General features: G+C 62.9%; 2 protein-coding genes across 2 annotated transcripts in view; one reads left to right on the forward strand and one right to left on the reverse strand.

Moving 5' to 3' along the window:
* LOC142823165 (uncharacterized) overlaps positions 1-18,673 on the reverse strand; it is a 108,553-nt gene that overhangs the window by 16,574 nt on the left and 73,306 nt on the right. The gene's annotated exons all lie outside the window — the stretch shown is intronic.
* Positions 1,178-16,844, forward strand: LOC102453642 (uncharacterized). The gene is made up of 8 exons (XM_075913336.1): positions 1,178-1,318; positions 3,573-3,699; positions 4,183-4,296; positions 4,652-6,099; positions 11,651-11,829; positions 12,331-12,398; positions 13,481-13,594; positions 13,946-16,844. Exons 1-8 carry the CDS (start codon positions 1,193-1,195, stop codon positions 16,135-16,137), a joined length of 4,368 nt encoding a protein of 1,455 aa, XP_075769451.1. The 5' UTR covers positions 1,178-1,192; the 3' UTR covers positions 16,138-16,844.

The raw sequence follows: 18,673 nt of genomic DNA on the forward strand, positions 1-18,673 counted from the left end.
ATTTATGCGTCTAAAAACCAGAGGGACGGCCCCTCCCTCCCCCAGCTCAGTGCCCCCGGTTTGCTCTTGCGTCGCTGGGATGCGGTCGCATCGGGGGGCCACGGTTCACAGAGTAAAGTTAATTTCTGGCTTCTGCTCTTTCCTGCCCGGCGGGGCCTGCGCGATCCGTCCGGCCCTGCCTGGAAACGCTTGGTAGGCCCCCTTCCCGCCCTGAGCGAGAAAAGCAGCGGGGTCCCTCTTAGCGAGCGCTCCCCGGGCCAAGGCCTGAGCCCGAGAAATCCCCAAAGCGACTGGCACTTTCTCCAGCAGCGCCCCCCCGTGAGAAATAAGCCGGTGCCCCCCGGCTGTCGGACACGGGGAGCGGCCAGCTCCCATGATCCCCGGTGGTAACGTGGGCCAGTACCGCCCCCCGTGGGCTGGCAGGAACGTGGGCGGGCAAGCGGCGGAAAGCCGGAGTCCCTGGGAAGTGGCCTCTCCCCACCCCGGGAGCCCTCCTAGCAGAAGGGAAGGTGGATTTTTTTTGGGGGGGGTCTCAAGGCCAGGCAGACCCTGGGGGGGAGGGGAGTGAAAGTCAGGACTCAGCCCCGGCTGCTATTGGATTCCACAGGGGTGGGGCAGGGTGAGCCAGGAGACCCCCCCCCACAATAAAGGGGGCCCATGCCCCCCACTTCCCTCTGTGCAGAGGTCAGGGGTGGGGGGGCGGATGCAGCCCCGAAGGCTCAGGCCCCCCTCCCCAGCAATTGGGAGGCCATGTTGTTGCTCGGGGGAGGGGCAGGGGCTGGAGCCCACAAAATCTACCAGCCCCCCCCAGGTTGTGGGGTACCAGGGGGATGTGGGGAGCGTGTGTCTCCTTCTCAGTCTGGGGCCACGTCGGGGGGGGTCTTTTATTTTTTTATTTTTGCTTCGCACTTGTGCGCGGCCCCCGACTGATTTTTCTGTGGGTCTGTGCCCCTCCCAAAAAATGGCCCCCCCCGGCAGAGTTACTGGTTTCTAACGTTCCCCTAAAGTTGGGGAGAAGTGTCCCGCTCTGAGCCTCCCCAGACCCCCCCCCCCCCCATGCTCAGGTCTCTTTTTCTGGGGCCTGGATGTTCGGCGGGCGCTAGGACCCAGCGGCCCCGGGCGGGCGGCCCGTCGGGGCTCCCTTTGTCCCTGGGCGCAGCCTGACTCCCGGCCTGGGCAGCGGCCACTGCGCATGCGCCGGGCTCCCCGCAGCTCCGCCGGGAGGGGGAGTCGCCCGCAGGGTCCCGCTGCTCCCCGGGAGCCGCTCCCCGCGCAGCGCCCCCCCCGGCCGGCCCCGGCCCCAGCGCTTGGGGGGCAGGTAAGAGACACCCCTCTGCATGGGGGGGGTGCAGATAAGGGGGTTGGGGGAGCAAGGGGGGGCAGGGGCAGGGTGGGGGGCAGGAGGGGGGTGCAGGGGGCACTGAAGGGGCGGGGCGATGCGGGGGGGTCAGAGTTGACTTTTGGGGTGGGTGGGAGCAGGGCTGCATTAAAGGGGAACTTGGGGGGGGCACTGGGAGGGAAGGGGGGGCTGTCAGAGAAAGAACAGCCCAGCTGCGGAAGGGAGAGGCACAGGGAGCCGGGGTGGGGGGATACCTGGGCAGCTCCCCCCCATGGGGCAGGAGGGGCGGCCCCACCCTGCCGCCAGAGGGGTATTTGTCAGCCCCCCAGGCTTTGGGGGCAGGTGGGGGCTTTGCCTGGGGGCTGGGCAGCTCCAGGTCCAAAACCCAGCCCGCCCCCCGCACACACTCCCTGCTCCGGATGTGTTATCTTGCTATAGAAATAAGTTTTTCCTGCCGGGCGGCAGAATGACATCATCACGCTCGCTGGCCGCGAAAGCCCCCGGGGGGGGGGACTGGGGAGCATGGGGCACGGCCCCCCTGGTTTTAGCAAAGCAACCTCGCCTCAGCTGCTTATCAATAGACTAGGGACACAGCCTAGCTGGGCCCACCGTAAGAACCCGAGAGTCGTTATGAATGGTTCACAATCCTGCTGGAAGAGCATAACGAGTGGGGTTCCGCAGGGGTCTGTTCTGGGACCGGCTCTGATCAGTATCTTCAGCAACGATTTAGATATCGGCATAGAGAGGACGCTTATTAAGTTTGCCGATGATCCCACGCTGGGAGGGGTTGCGAGGGCTTTGTAGGACAGGTCAGAATTCAGACTGATCTGGACAAACCGGAGAAATGGGCGGAGGGAAACAGGATGAAGTTGAATAAGGACAAATGCAAAGTGCCCCACTTAGGAAGGGACAATCCATGTCACACACACACAGAACGGGAAGCGACGAGTCCGGCAGAAAGGGATCTAGGGGTCAGAGTGGACCACCAGCGAAATAGGGGTCAACAGGGCGACGTCGTGGCAAGAAAAGCAAACCCTGCTTCCGGGATTATTTGTCACCTGCAAAGTGGGTTGTGCCCACGAAGGCTCGTGACAATATTTATATTTCTGTTAGTCTCTATGGTGCTAGAGGACCATTGGTTTTTATGATGCTGGGCGGCGTGAACAGGCGTGTTGTGAGCAAGCTGAGAAAAGTCGTTCTTCCGCTCTGCTCTGGTTAGGCCTCAGCTGGAGTCTTGGGTTCAGTTCTGGGCACCGCTTTCCAGGAAAGATGTGGAGACATCGGAGAGGGTCCAGAGAAGAGCAACAAGAAAGACGCAAGGTCTAGAGAACAGGAGCTAGGAGGGGAGGCGGAAGGAATTGGGTCTGTTTAGTTTAGAAAAGAGAAGACTGAGGGGGGACACGAGAGCCGTTTTCAGGTACCTAAAAGGGTGTGAAGGAGGAGGGAGGAAAATTGTTCTTGGCCTCTGAGGATAGAGCAAGAAGCAATGGGCTTAAACTGCAGCAAGGGAGGGTGAGGTTGGACGTGAGGAAAAACTCTCTGCCTGTCAGAGGGGTGACATGCTGGGATAAGTTGCCTGGAGGGAGTGTGATATTGAAGAGCAGGGAGGGAGCATGGGGGGGGGGGGCAGGGACTCCAGTGGACCCTTCTGTAACCTGACCCCCCCTCCTCTCTCGCCCCGACAGGCTGAGGGGTCCCGGCCCCGTGTGTCTCCCCGTCGGCCCAGGGACAGGGCCGGGCGATGGCTGGGATGGAGCCGGTTCAGGTAGGGGGCTTGAGGAAGGGATGGGGGGGTCCGTATTTCAGTGTGTGTGGGGGGGGACGCACAAGGAGGAGGCGGGGGGGACAAACCTGCGGGGGCACATTCACACAGGGGCTGACTTTCTGCCCAGCCCCACAGGTCAGGAGTGGGGGGGGAACGTTCCCCCACTTCAAACCCTGCCCCATCCCCGGGCAGGGCTGGGAAGCTGCCCAGACTCCCCGGGCGGAGTTGGCCCCCCCGGGCGGGGCAGAGGCTGCTGGGAACGGCCCAGGGACGCTGTCGGGGTCCCTGCCCCCCGGCTCAGAGCTCCGCTTCCCGGGGCAGCCTGGGGCCGGCAGGTGTGTGGGGTGGGAGCAGCCTGGCTCTGCTGGGGGGGGCACAAGGAGCTCCCCCCTCACCTCCCCCATCTCCCTGGCTGCTCCCTCCCTCCCCCCCCCGGTGTCGGGCTGAGCGGGGCTGTTGCCGTTGCAGGGGCCGGTGGCCTTCGAGGAGGTGGCCGTGTATTTCACCCCGGGGCAGGGGGCGCTGCTGGGCCCGGCGCAGAGAGCCCTCTACCGGGCCGTCATGCAGGAGAACTACGAGACGGTGACCTCGCTGGGTACGGCCCCCCCCCCACCCCCCGCGGGATCCGGGGCCGGAAGGGGGGGGAGTCCGACTCGGTTCCTCCCTGGTGCGGAGGGGGGCGGGGCCCAGAGCTCCAGGGAGAGACACTTTCCTCTCCGACCCCCGCGAACGGGACCGGGGAGCGAAACCCACCGGCCACGCTCAGCCGCCCCCGTCCCCGCGGCTCTGCCGGAGCTCGGAGCAGGGCCCGGCCCCGCCTGTGTTATCGGCCCGGAGCAGCCCTCAGCTCCCTTCCTGGGGCTCGCTCTGTCCTTGGGGGGCTCGGCCGGCTGGAACCGGGCAGGAGTTCAGCACCCGAGCTGGGCGTCCGTCAGCAAGTCCCCCGGGTCCGTCTGTCCCTGATCTCCTGGGGAGGGCGGGAAAACTCCCTGCCCCAGGGTCTGCTGCTCCCCCGGGGAACGTTCCCTGTGACTCTCCCCATGCACCCTGACTTGGCCCGGTTTCACCCCCTGCGCAGGGTTCCCCGTCCCCAAACCCGAGCTGATCATCCAGCTGGAGCGAGGGGAGGAGCCGTGGGTGCCGGATCTCCAGGCCGACGCGGGAAGGGAGGCCCTGAGAGACGCCCGCCCAGGTGAGGAGCCGCGGAAACAGAGGGAGATAATCAGGCAAGTGGTGGGAAAAGCCGGGACTCCCCAAAACGTGCGAGGAACAAGGGCCCCTCGGTTCTGCCCCGTCGGTTCTGCCCCAGGCCAGGGTGGCTGTCGGCCGGTGCCGTAGCCTCCGGGCAAATCTCAGCCCTGCCTCCTCCCCATCCCGTTCGCTGTGCGGAATTTCCTCCTTGGCGGAGTGTTTGGGTGGGGTGCGGAGGCAGAACCCAAAGTCTCCTCAGCAGAGACCGTGGGGAGTTTTCTCCCTTTGCTGTTCCCCTCTCGGTTCATTCTGCCCTGTCTGGGCCGTGACTCTCCTCTGGGTTCTGTCTCTCCCAGCAGGCAGTGGGACAGGGAATTGGATCAAGGAGGAGAATGAGCAGCCGGAAGGTCCTTGGAAAGTGGAACCGCAGGAGATATTTTTGGGAGGAGCCGGAGGGAGTTTTCCTCTGTCCTTGGAAGAGGGAAATGCCTGGGGAGAGCGACACGGGGCAGAGAGGCAGCCGGGAAACTCTCCGGAGAAGAAACCGGATGTTTCCACTCAACAAGGACGCCAGACGTCCCCCGTCCCACAGACGAGACCCGGCGAAGAGAAATATCACCCAGGGGAGAGGCCGTATCAATGCCTGGAGTGCGGGAACCGTTTTCACGCGCGCTCAGCACTTCTTGCACACCAGGAAACGCACGGAGATGAGAGACCCTATAAGTGCCCGGAGTGCGGGAAGGGTTTTGGGAAGAGCTCCACCCTTTTTACGCACCAGCTCATTCACACCGGAGAGAGGCCGTACCAGTGCCAGGAGTGCGGGAAAGGGTTTATCCAGAGAGCCAAGCTGATCGTGCACCAGCGGACCCACACGGGGGAGAGGCCCTATCAATGCGAGCAGTGTGAGAAAAGATTTAGCAATAGTTCCGCCCTTTTCACGCACCAGCAAACCCACACGACCGAGGGGTGTTTTAAATGCCTTGAGTGCGGGAAGAGCTTCACACACCGAGTCCGGCTGATCGCCCACCAGCGAAGCCACACGGGGGAGGTACCCTACAAGTGCCAAGAGTGCGGGAAAAGTTTCAGCAAGAGCTCCGCCTTTTTTACGCACCAGCGAACCCACACGGGGGAGAGACCTTACGAATGCCCGGAGTGCGGGAAAAGCTTTCGACAGACGGCGGCACTCAACGTACACCAGCGAACCCACACAGGAGAGAGGCCCTATAAATGCCAGGAGTGCGGGAAAGGTTTTAGTCAAAGGTCGGTGCTTTTTCAGCATCAGCGCACCCACACGGGGGAGAGGCCGTATCAATGCCTGGAGTGTGGGAAGAGCTTCATCGCGAGATCAGTCCTGACCAACCACCAGAAAATCCACACCGGGGAGAAACCACATGAGTGCGTGGATTGCGGGAAAGCGTTCCGGGTGAAGTCCAAACTCAGCGCGCACGAGAGGATCCACACCGGGGAGAGGCCGTACGCATGCGCAGGCTGCGGGAAAGGTTTCCGGGTGAAATCCAAACTTCGTGAGCACGAGAGAATCCACACGGGGGAGAAGCCGCACGCATGCGCAGGGTGCGGGAAAGCGTTCCGGGTGAAATCCAAACTTCGCGCGCACGAGAAAACGCACGAGAGAAAACCCATCAGTGTCTGGGCTGGGGAAAAGCTTTCCGTCCGCGCTCAGACCTTGTTAAACGTGGGGGAACCCGCAAGCGAGCGATCCTATCAATGCCGGGAGTGCGGGAAAAGCTTCAAGAAGAGCTCGTCCCTTGCCAATCACGGGAGAATCCACACGCGCGCGAGACCCTAGGAGCAGCCGGGCTGCAGGAGGCGGTGCGATTGGACTTCACGGCTCCGTGACCCACCCAGCGGCCAGAGTTGGGGCCCCGGGGAGCTCCCTGCGCTGCGCCCGGAGCACCCGGCCCCCCCGGGGAAGGAACCTCGGAGCTGTTTGTAGCGTGGGAAATTTTCCCGGGGGCGCTCACGCCGTGTGGGACATCAGAGACTCCCCCCACGGCAGGGAAATTCTCACGGGGCTCCGGCTTGCACTGGCCAGCGAGACAGACCCCCCCCCCTTGTCCCCGCGCCCAGAAGGGGCGTTTGGCTCCCAGCTGCCCCTGGCTGGGGTGCGGCTCCAGCAGCAGCCGGGCAGGGACCCTCTGGCTCTGCCTGGCCTCAGCAAACCCCCGGCCGAGGGGGAGATGCCCCCAGTAGGCGCTCTCCCCCACCCCCTGCTGCAGCCCTGCTACTGGGACACGGGGGGGGGCAGAAACTCCCCCAAACGCTGCCTCTGCCTGGCTGAAGTCCCCCCCTTCCTTCCCCTCCCAGCTGGCACAGGCAGCTGCTCCCCCCCCCCCTTTCTTTAGTTCCCCTTTCCAGAGCGAGGGTTAGTGGCACTAAGTCCCCGTTCCCGGACAGCCTCCCATGGCTGCAGGCCGGCTGCCAGGCACGTGGCGGTCTGAGCCGTGTCTCTCTCACGCACCGGCCCTCAGCCGCCTCTCGCCGAGCTGCCGCGGGGAGTGGGAAGTAACAGGGGGGTCTGGGCTGCTGTGCATGGGGCGGGGTGACTCCTGCCCCCACCCACCTCTGCTCAGGGCAACCTCTGCCCGACTCGCGAGAGGGGGGGTATCTCCTTTTCCCCTTCCACCCCTCCCTCCCCTGCACCCCAGTGTCCTTTGCCCACCACGCCTAGGAACCTGGCTTTGGTGCATCTGCCCCTCCGCCAGGCCACTGTGGGCTAGAGAGAAATATGGCCCATCCCTGCGGGGGTGGGGGATGCAGAGGGACCCCACAGCAGAGACGGGTATATCTGCAGCCTGGCAGGGGCAGATCCGGAGCCAGTCGGCTGGGTGGCCTGGCCGGCTCTCCATACGGAGGGGATTGGCGCTGGGTCTCGGCCGGCGCCAGACCCCAGGTGCAGAGGAGGTGGCTGCCCCCACAGAGGAGCCTCCAGACCTGTGTCCCGCAAGGGGAAGCAGCGCTGGGGTCCGTTACGCTGAGCGGTTAGAAGGGGCGTGTGGCCGCCGGGGGCTTGGGAATTGGTTTGCTGCTTTGGGACTCTGCCGTGTGGCTTGGTTAGTGTTTTCTTTTGTGTCAATAAAAATCTCAGAGCTCTGCCATTGTCCTTAGCGCCGGTGGCCTGGCCATGCGTCCAAGATCTGCTCCTGGCGCAGAACCGTCGGTCTCCTCCCACCCCGGGGGCCCTGAACGAGGACACAGAGATAAAATCTCGGGTGGTCGTTGGGTCGCTCTAACAAAGTAGCTCCCGTCTCTTCAGGTCGACACATCACAGCTTCAACCTCTGGGGAAGGTGGCATTTGGCATTTTTCCCGCTGAATCCAGGTCATTTGTAGCTAGGAAATGTTTAGTTAGATTTGCCTTACTGGCCTCTTTCTTTAGTGCGGCGATGCTTAAAGCGCTGTCTGTGAATCGTAACGTTTTCTGGGATCTCCCTTCATGAATGGGGAGGTGGTGCCTGGCTCACCGTGCTTTGTCATTTTCCCTTTTGTAGAAGGCTGTTCCGCCCTGTACTTTGATACTCAGTTACTCTGGGTGGCTGTGTCTACACTGGCGCGTTCTTGCGCGAAAACGGCCGCTCTTGCGCGAAAACATACCGCCTGTCTACACTGGCCACGCGTTCTTGCACAAGTAAACTGACGTTGTGCTGTGGAAAGTCAGGACTTCTTGCGCGAGAACTCTGACGCTCCCGCTCAGGAAGAAGCCGTCCTGCGCAAGAGCTCTTCCAGAAGAGGCCAGTGTAAACAGGCAATACGAATTTCTGGCGCAAGAAGCCCTGATGGTTAAAATGGCCATCAGAGCTTTCTTGCGCAAGAGAGCGTCTACACTGGCATGGATGCTCTTGTGCAAAAGCACATCTCTTGTGCAAAAGCACATGCCAGTGTAGATGCTCTCTTGTGGAAGAGCTTTTGCACAAGAACTCTTCCGCAAAAGAGTTCTTGCGCAAGAAGCTGCCAGTGTAGACGTAGCCTGTGTGTCTAGACTATACCTCTATCGACAGAGGGATGTAGATTAGGCACATCGAAATTGCTAATGAAGCAGGGATTTAAATATCCCACGCTTCATTAGCATAAACATGGCTGCCACTTTTTTCGGGGGGAAAAAAGGCCGTCTAGACGCAGATTTGTCGAAAATAAACCCTTTTTCGAAAGATCCTTTGTTCCTCAAAAAATGAGGTTTACAGGATCTTTCGAAAAAGGGTTTATTTTCGACACATCCGCGTCTAGACGGCCTTTTTTTTCCCCCGAAAAAACTCCATAAAAAAAAAAAGCAGAGGCCATGTTTATGCTAATGAAGCACAGGATATTTAAATCCCTGTGTTGTTAGCAATTGCGACATGCTTGATTTAGAATCATAGAATCCTAGGACTGGAAGGGACCTCGAGAGGTCATCGAGTCCAGCCCCCCGCCCTCAAGGCAGGACCAAGCTCCGTCTACACCATCCCTGACAGATGTCTATCCAACCTGTTCTTAAATATCTCCAGAGAGGGAGATTCCACCACCTCCCTTGGCAATTTATTCCAATATTTGACCACCCTGACAGTTAGGAATTTTTTCCTAATGTCCAATCTAAACCTCCCCTGCTGCACTTTAAGCCCATTACTCCTTGTCCTGTCCTCAGAAACCAAGAGGAACAAATTTTCTCCTTCCTCCTTGTGACACCCTTTTAGATATTTGAAAACCGCTCTCATGTCCCCCCTTAATCTTCTTTTTTCCAAACTAAACAAGCCCAGTTCATGAAGCCTGGCTTCATAGGTCATGTTCTCTAGACCTTTAATCATTCTTGTCGCTCTTCTCTGTACCCTTTCCAATTTCTCCACATCTTTCTTGAAATGTGGCGCCCAGAACTGGACACAGTACTCCAGCTGAGGCCTAACTAGTGCAGAGTAGAGCGGCAGAATGACTTCACGAGTTTTGCTCGCAACACACCTGTTGATACATCTATCGGCAGAGGGATGCAGTCTAGACATAGCCTCTGAGAGGATGGACTTCACAGTCATGGGGGACTTCCCAAATATTCCAGAGTGGTTTTGGGTTCCCCCTTCCTTGGCCTTTGCCGCGAGACTTTCCTGTCCTTAGAACAGGGCCCAGGACGTGTCTAGTGCCAGACACGCCGAGGGCAAGTGCCGGGGCCCGGCTCCGAGAGCCAGAGGCTGAAATGGGGAAGGAAGTTCCTGACTGAGGTTGGGGAGACGGTGGGTGGGTGGACTGGGCCTTGCAAGGGCACCATTGGCTCTGGGGAGCCAGAGAGCTGAGAACGGTGAGCTCGGTGCACCTGTCCCACGAGGGCCGGGTGGACGCGAGAAGGCGGCCGGCGGTGCCCCGAGAGGCCTGACGCGGGGCCGGTGTCGACGTCTCCCCGTGGCTGAGGTAGGAGGCCGGGCAAAGGCCCCTCTTGTGGGCCGTGAGCGACTTCCCTCCCGGCTTTAACTCCTGCCCCTGTCCCTGGGGCCTGTGTGGGGCTGGCGCAGCATGGGGAGCGGGGGAGTAGGATTTTATTGGGGGCTCTGAAAAGAAGAAAGGGAAATGTAGTTTCTCACCCCCCCTTTGCTTGAATAATGGGGGGAAGGGGAGTGGTCTGTAAGAGACCCCCCCCCCAGGCGGTCTGGCTGTCACCCATTGACACAGCCGCATGTAGGGGGAGCTGTCTGGCTGTCACCCATTGACACAGCCGGGGATTAGGGGAGCTGTCTGGCTGTCACCCATTGACACAGCCAGGGGTTGGGAGAGCTGTTTGGCTGTCACCCATTGACACAGCTGGGGGTTGGGGGAGCTGTCTGGCTGTCACCCATTGACACAGCTGGGGGTAGGAGGAGCTGTCTGGCTGTCACCCATTGACACAGCCGGGGATTAGGGGAGCTGTCTGGCTGTCACCCATTGACACAGCTGGGGGTAGGTGGAGCTGTCTGGCTGTCACCCATTGACACAGCTGGGGGTAGGAGGAGCTGTGTGGCTGTCACCCATTGACACAGCCGGGGGTTGGGGGAGCTGTGTGGCTGTCACCCATTGACACAGCCGGGGGTTGGGGGAGCTGTCTGGCTGTCACCCATTGACACACCCGGGGATTAGGGGAGCTGTCTGGCTGTCACCCATTGACACAGCCGGGGGTAGGTGGAGCTGTGTGGCTGTCACCCATTGACACAGCTGGGGGTAGGAGGAGCTGTGTGGCTGTCACCCATTGACACAGCCGGGGGTAGGGGGAGCTGTCTGGCTATCACCCATTGACACAGCCGGGGGTAGGGAGAGCTGTCTGGCTGTCACCCATTGACACAGCTGGGGGTTGGGGGAGCTGTCTGGCTGTCACCCATTGACACAGCCGGGGTAGGTGCAGCTGTCTGGCTGTCACCCATTGACACAGCCGGGGTAGGAGGAGCTGTCTGGCTGTCACCCATTGACACAGCCGGGGGTTGAGGGAGCTGTGTGGCTGTCACCCATTGACACAGCCGGAGGGTAGGGGGAGCTGTGTGGCTGTCACCCATTGACACAGCCGGGGGTTGGGGGAGCTGTCTGGCTGTCACCCATTGACACAGCCGGGGGTTGGGGGAGCTGTGTGGCTGTCACCCATTGACACAGCCGGAGGGTAGGGGGAGCTGTGTGGCTGTCACCCATTGACACAGCCGGGGGTTGGGGGAGCTGTCTGGCTGTCACCCATTGACACAGCCGGGGGTTGGGGGAGCTGTCTGGCTGTCACCCATTGACACAGCCGGGGGTTGGGGGAGCTGTCTGGCTGTCACCCACTGACACAGCCGGGGAAAAGGCTGGTGTCACCCTATGGCCATGCTACCCTGGGTGTTGCATGCCAGTTGCAAGAGGGCTGTGAGGGTGGGGGAGGTGGAAGCCCCTGGAGGGGGGGGGGGGCTATTTCGCCACACGCTGCAGGCTCCAGCGGGGCCGTTTTCTCGGGGTGCCCGGACCAGGACGCTCCTTGCCACCCTGCCCGAGTACGAGGGGGACGTGCTTTTGGGGAGCTGGGTGTCACCCGTCACCCCCAGCCCTTTAGCTCCCCCCAACGCTGCTCCCCCGCAGATGGGGGTGGGCGACCAGTCGCGGTTCCTCTCGGTTGCCGTTGTCTCACAAATGGGGTTTGTTTCGCCCAGGCTGGGTGCGACGCCGGGGGAGCGCACAGAAGGGAGAGGGGCCCCCCACAGCAGGGCCCCCTTGCCCCGGCCTCACTGAGGGGGCAGCGAGCCCCCCAGGGGTCCTGTGGGGCTGCACAGGGACGGAAGGGGGGTGACCCAGGGGAGCCCCCACCGGAGAGTCCCCTCCCCCCCCGGGGAGTGGATCCACATTGGGCCCCGGGCTGCCCCCCCTTAAACTCGGTGGATAAGAAACCAGGCCTAGGAGGGACGCGGGGGGAGAGGCGGCGCTAGGACCCAGCGGCGGCCGCGGGCGGGGCGGGCCGGGAGCCGGGGCTGCAGCCGGGAGGGGGAGTCGCCCGCAGGGTCCCGCTGCTCCCCGGGAGCCGCTCCCCGCGCAGCGCCCCCCCCCGGCCGGCCCCGGCCCCAGCGCTTGGGGGGCGGGTAAGAGACACCCCCAGGGCGCAGGGGGAGGGTTATGGGGCTGGAGGGAGGGGAGATGAGCGGGGGGGGGGGGGCGCCAGAGCAGCCCGGCTGGGGGCAGGGCGGGGGGGCAGACACAAGGCAGCCCCCCCGCCCCATAGAGAGGGGGAGGGGCTGCCCCACCCCGCAGCCAGCCGGGAATTTTCTCCCCCCCCCCCCCCGCCCTGGAAACTGGTCGGACCGGCCGGGCAGAGGCGGGGGGGGGCCTGGGCTTTGCAGTGACAAGGCCAATACCCGCCCCCCCCGCCCAGATCTCACCGCCCCCCAGCTGCTGGGTCCAGCCCCTGCCCCCCCCCCCCCCCCGCTCCTTCCCAGCCTTTCCGCGAGCCCCTAGGGTCTCAGGCTGGGGGGCAGGACGGGAGGGGCTGTGGGGGTGTCGGGGGCGTCTGGCTGCAGGGAGCGAGCTGGGGGGCAGGGACCCCAGTGGCCCCTTCTGTGACCTGCCCCCTCTCGCCCCGACAGGCTGAGGGGTCCCGGCCCCGAGTGTCTCCCCGTGGGGCCAGGCCATGGCTGGGATGGAGCCGGCTCAGGTAAGGGGGTGACCGGGGAGGGGGCTGGGGGGTCTGTAGTTCAGTGGGGGGCAGGGTTGGTACAAACCTGCGGGGACACGTTCACACAGGGGCTGACTTTCTGCCCAGCCCCACAGCCCGGGCATGGGGCTGTGGGGGGGGGGGACGTTCCCCCATTTCTGACCCGGCACCCCCCCTCCCCCGGGCAGGGCTGGGAAGCTGCCCAGACCCCCCTGGCCGGAGTCGGCCCCCCCAGGCGGGGCAGAGGCTGCTGGGAATGGCCCAGGGACGCTGTCGGGGTCCCTGCCCCCCGGCTCAGAGCTCCGCTTCCTGGGGCAGCCTGTGGCCGGCAGGCGTGTGGGGTGGGAGCAGCCCGGGGGGGCACAAGGAGCTGCCTTCTCCCCCCCCCCACACATCCTCCTGGCTGCTCTGAGCTGGGGGGCTGCTCCCCCCGTGTCCGGCCGGGCGGGGGCTGAGCGGGGCTGTTGCCGTTGCAGGGGCCGGTGGCCTTCGAGGAGGTGGCCGTGTATTTCACCCCGGGGCAGGGGGCGCTGCTGGGCCCGGCGCAGAGAGCCCTCTACCGGGCCGTCATGCAGGAGAACTACGAGACGGTGACCTCGCTGGGTACGGCCCCCCCCCCCGCGGGATCCGGGGCCGGAAGGGGGGGAGTCCGACTCGGTTCCTCCCTGGGGAGGAGGGGGGCGGGGCCCAGAGCTCCAGGGAGAGACACTTTCCTCTCCGACCCCCGCGAACGGGACCGGGGAGCGAAACCCACCGGCCACGCTCAGCCGCCCCCGTCCCCGCGGCTCTGCCGGAGCTCGGAGCAGGGCCCGGCCCCGCCTGTGTTATCGGCCCGGAGCCGCCCTCAGCTCCCTTCCTGGGGCTCGCTCCGTCCTTGGGGGGGCTCGGCCGGCTGGAACCGGGCAGGAGTTCAGCACCCGAGCTGGGCGTCCGTCAGCAAGTCCCCTGGTGTCCGTCTGTCCTGAGATCTCCCGGGGAGGGCGGGAAAACTCCCTGCCCCAGGGTCTGCTGCTCCCCCGGGGAACGTTCCCTGTGACTCTCCCCGTGCACCCTGACTTGGCCCGGTTTCACCCCCTGCGCAGGGTTCCCCGCCCCCAAACCCGAGCTGATCGCCCGGCTGGAGCGAGGGGAGGAGCCGTGGGTGCCAGATCTCCAGGCCGACGCGGGAGGGGAGACCCCGAGAGGCGCCCGCCCAGGTGAGCAACAAGGGAAACTGAGGCAGACGCGTCTGTCCGGGGAAGGGATAAGCTGGGTCCTGTGGAACGGCCCGCGAGCGAGAGCCCTCGGTTTGGGCCCCTCTCGCCCAGGCCGGCGCTGCCGCCAGCAGATCCCATAACCTCAAAGCAAAGCTCAGCCCTGCTTCCCCTCCCCCGTCCCGTTGGCTGTCGGGAATTTCCTCCCGGGGTGTGTCTGGGTGGGGGCAGGCTGAGCCCAGAGTCCCCCCCTCCCCACCAGACCTTGTGTCGTGTTTTCCCTCGTGGCTGGTCCCCTCTCTGCCCTTTCCCCCAGCACACTCAGTGACTCCTGCCTGGGTTCTGTCTCCCCAGCAGGCAGCGGGGCCGGGGGTGAGAACAAGAAGGAGAATCGGCAGCAGGAAGGTCCTGGGGGCGTGGAACCGCCAGAGACGTTCTTGGGAGGAGCCGGAGGGAGTTTTCCCCCGGGCGTGGCAGCGGGACGTGCCCGGGGAGAGCGACACGGGGCCGGGAGGCAGAAGACACCGGATGGATCCGTTCCAGGTGGAGGAGGATTGAAAGATGTCAAGGAAACGACAATCCGGCCGGCACGTCCCAAGGACGAGAAATCGTACAAATGCCCCGAGTGTGGGAAAACATTCCGCCGGAGCCCAGCCCTCATGAACCATAGGGCAGTCCATAGACGAGACAGACCCAATAAATGCCTGGAGTGTGGGAAGAGTTTTGTGGACCAAGCGGGGCTTATGAAACACCAGACCATGCACACCGGAGAGAGACCCTATCGGTGCGGGGAGTGTGGGAAAGCCTTTTTTCGGAATTCCGAACTGAACGTGCATAAGCGAGTTCACACCGGCGAGAGACCCTTTAAATGCCTGGCGTGCGGGAAAAGTTTCACCCGCAATTCACAACTTGTCGCGCATCAGCATACTCACACCCGGGAGAAACCGTACAAATGCCTGGAGTGTGGGGAAAGTTTTATTCGGAACTCACGCTTCATTGTCCATCAGCGCAGCCACGCGGGAGAGAAGCCGTACAAGTGCCTGCAGTGTGAGAAAAGTTTTAAAAAAAGTTCCTCTCTCATTAAACATCGGCGAATCCACACCGGAGAAAGACCCTATAAGTGTCTTGTGTGCGGGAAAGATTTTATTTGCCGTTCGCACCTGAATACGCACCAGAGAATCCACACGGGTGACAGACCCTATCAATGCCATGATTGTGGGGAAAAGTTTGCGGAGAGATCAAAACTTACAGCTCATGAGAGAATGCACACAGGCGAGAGACCCTATAAGTGCGTGGACTGCGGGCGGAGCTTCATTCGGAAATCACACCTCCTTATACACCAGAGCACGCACACCGGAGAGAGACGCTTTAAATGTCTCGAGTGTGGCAGAAGCTTCATTCGGAAGTCACACTTTATTATACACCAGCGCGTGCACACCGGAGAGAGGCCCTTTCAGTGTCTTGAGTGTGGGAAAAGCTTCATTCGGAAGTCCAATCTCGTTATACATCGGAGAAAGCACACAGCAGAGAGACCCTTTCAATGTCAGGAGTGTGGGAAAAGTTTTATTCAGAACTCCGTCCTCATTGCGCACCAGCGAATCCACACGGGAGAAGCCCCGTATAAATGCCAGGACTGTGGGAAAACTTTTAGGGGAAGATCTGTCCTTCTTCACCACCGGAGAATCCACACCGGAGAAAGACTCTATAAGTGCCTGGAGTGTGGGAAAGATTTCATTTTCCCCTCGCAGCTCACTGCACATCAGAAGATCCACACAAAGGACAAACCGTATCTATGCCACAAGTGTGGGAAAAGCTTTCTGCAGAGGATGTATCTTGCCAATCATGAGAAAATCCACACAGGAGAGAGACCCCATAAGTGCATGCACTGCGGGAAAGGCTTCACTTGGAAATCTAACCTTCTTATCCACCAGCGTGTGCACACCGGAGAGAGACCCTTTCAGTGCCGGGAGTGCGGGAAAAGCTTCATTTGTAACTCCGCACTTATTGTGCATCAGCAAACCCACACAGGAGAGAAACCTTATCCGTGCCCGGAGTGTGGGAAAAGTTTTCGGGGGAAGTCGGATCTTGCTAGGCACCGACGCACCCACACGGGGGAGAGACCCTATAGTTGCCTCGCATGTGGAAAGGGCTTTAAACAGCTCTCCGCCCTGATTGAACACAGGAGAATCCACACCGGAGAGAAGCCGTACACATGCCCGGAGTGCGGGAAGAGTTTCCGTTGGAAAGCAACCCTTAACACGCATCAGAGAACCCACACGGGCGAGGAACCCCACAGGTGCTCGGTCTGTGGGAAATCCTTCAGCCACCGCTCGAGCCTTATTCAGCATGGGAGAATCCACACCGGGGAGAGGCCTTACACGTGCCCGGAGTGCGGGAAGGGCTACAAGGCTCGCTCGGAGCTCACCAAACACAGGAGGATCCACACCGGGGAGAGGCCTCACCCGTGCCCCGAGTGCGGGAAGAAATTCAGGACCAGCTCGATGCTGTCCAAACATCGGAGAATCCACACACGCAAGAGACCCTAGGAGCAGCCTGGTTGCAGGAGACCGTTCGACTGGACTTCACAGCGGCAAGATATGGGGCAGAGGGGGGGGGGCTCCCTGTGCTGCTCCCGGAGCACCCGGCCCCCCCAGGGAAGGAACCTCGGAGCCGTTCACGGGGCGGGAAAATCTCCTGGTGGCGCTCACGCTGTATGGGACATCAGAGACTCCCCCCACAGCAGGGAAATTCTCGTGAGGTCCCAGGGAGACAGACCCCCCCCACGTCCCCGCGCCCAGCAGGGGCGCTTGGCTCCCAGCTGCCCCTGGATGGGGGGAGGCCTGAGCAAGGACCCTCTGGCTCTGCCTGGCCTCAGCAAACCCCCGGCAGGGGGGAGCCCCCCCCCAGCTGCCTCTGCCTGCCTGAAGTTCCCCCCTGTCCACCTGCCCCACCTTCCTCCAGCCCCTGGGCCGGGCTCCCCGCTGCCCTAGAGCTGCTCCCGGCAGGGGGGTGGCCCTGGGGCCGGGTTGGGGGGTGTCCCTGCGGGCTCTGGGGTCGCTCACTTTCTTATTCACGTGGCGTGCCAGGACGTGGCACCGCATGACTGTGTTTGACTCCCCGGGGCGTGTGGTTTCTGTGTCCTCCTTAGCGGCTCTGGCTTGGGTTTGCCAGCCCGGGGGGGCTCTCCTGTGGGCTCCCTCTGGGGCCGCTTCCGAGCCCCCTTTTCTCCCCCAATAAAATGGCGTCTGGTTTCTAGGATCGCCCCGCCAGTGTGATTTCCCATGGGGGCGGGTGTGTCTCCTTTCCCGGGGGTGACGGGAGTATCCCTCTGCCGTTGCCCCCCAAGGAGGGGGATATGTGGGGGCTGGAGGGATTCCCGGGGGCCGAGCGCCCCGGCGCTGATCTCGGGGTCTGTGTTGGCAGTAAGGGGGGGCCTGGCCCGGGGGGGTTGGAGGGCCTGATGCTGCCAGATCCGGCACTGGGGGGCTCCGGGGTGTCTCAGCCCCTTGTGTGACATTGCAGGGCCCCCCCCGGTCTCTCCCATGGGCTGCCTCAGGTACCCCTGCCTGGCCCGCTGGCTGGCGTGGGACCCTTCCTAGCCCCCCCAGTCTGTGCGGGGAGCCAGGGGGCTGGAGTCTGGTTCTGTGGGGCCGGTGAATTTTTCGACATGCCCAAGTGTCTGTCTGAGGCCCCAGCCCTGAGCCGCCGCCCCCCGCCGGTCCAGGGACGATGGCCGGGCAGGGTGGTGCTGGTTCCGAGATGACCTCCCTTTGGGGTTCCCCGATGCTCCCCAAATCCCCTGCCGGCCCCCGGCTCTTCTAATACTCATCACCTGTGTCTAATCTGCCTGCGTTGACAAGGGTGTCACAAGGAGGAAGCAGAAAATTTGTTCCTCTTGGTTTCTGAGGACAGGACAAGGAGTAATGGGCTTAAAGTGCAGCAGGGGAGGTTTAGATTGGACATTAGGAAAAAATTCCTAACTGTCAGGGTGGTCAAATATTGGAATAAATTGCCAAGGGAGGTGGTGGAATCTCCCTCTCTGGAGATATTTAAGAACAGGTTAGATAGACATCGGTCAGGGATGGTGTAGACGGAGCTTGGTCCTGCCTTGAGGGCAGGGGACTGGACTCGATGACCTCTCGAGGTCCCTTCCAGTCCTAGGATTCTATGATTCTATGATCTTCCTCCCTCCCCCCCCAGCCGAGAGAGGACCCCGGCCCGCCCAGAGCGGCCGCCCCCCCACCGGCTGCCCCGTGTGAGCAGCAGGCCCTGACCCCCACCCTGTCCCCCTGGGGGGGTTCTGTGCCGGGCAGCCCCACTCGGAGCCCTCCCCCACCCGCCTGCTCCCAGAGCCCAGCCCCCTCCTGGCTGGGCGACCCCCCCACGTCGCCCCAGCGCCCTCTGCCCTGTGGGGTCAGAGGCCCCGGACCCAACGGCGAGGTGCTGCCAGCTTTGGGGTCCAGCCCCTCTCCATGGGCAGCTGCTGACCCCCTTGGCTTCGCTGGGGCCCAGAGCGGGGCGGGGGGCAGGCCTGGGACTGAGAGCGGAGCCCCGGGCGGCAGCTGGGACCCCTCGGTGAGGGGCGGGAACAGCTGGGAACGCCTGAAAAATGTGGGGGTGCAGCAGCCACTCCCCCCCAGTTCCCCACAACTCTGGCTCCAGACTCTTCTGCCTCGCATCCGTCAGCACAGTGTCCCGACCCCCCCCCCAGTGCCTGCGCCTATGGCTCCTGCCCCACATCCCTCAGCGCAGCCTCCTCCTGACATCCCCCCTAGTTCCCACCTCGCTGGCTCCTGCCCCACGTCCCACAGGCCCTGGGGGCGGAAAGGCAGGTTTTACAGGATACCTGCCCCCCCCATCAGAACCAGGCTGCCCCCCCCACCTGCCTTCCCGACCCACCCTGCTCCTTCCCAGCCGCACCCAGACCCATCCTGCGCCGGGGTGGTACACACCGGGGGGAGGAGGTTTGCTTCCAGCCTGCCTCAGTTTCCTGCCTGCGCTGCCCTTTGGGGTTCATCCCTCTGGGCTCCCCATGCTCCTGGGCTGCCCTTCCCCCTCCCCTCCTTTCCCCCCCTCTCGCTC

This window comes from Pelodiscus sinensis, chromosome 32 (genome assembly GCF_049634645.1).
Source record: "Pelodiscus sinensis isolate JC-2024 chromosome 32, ASM4963464v1, whole genome shotgun sequence".
Lineage (NCBI taxonomy): Eukaryota > Metazoa > Chordata > Testudines > Trionychidae > Pelodiscus > Pelodiscus sinensis.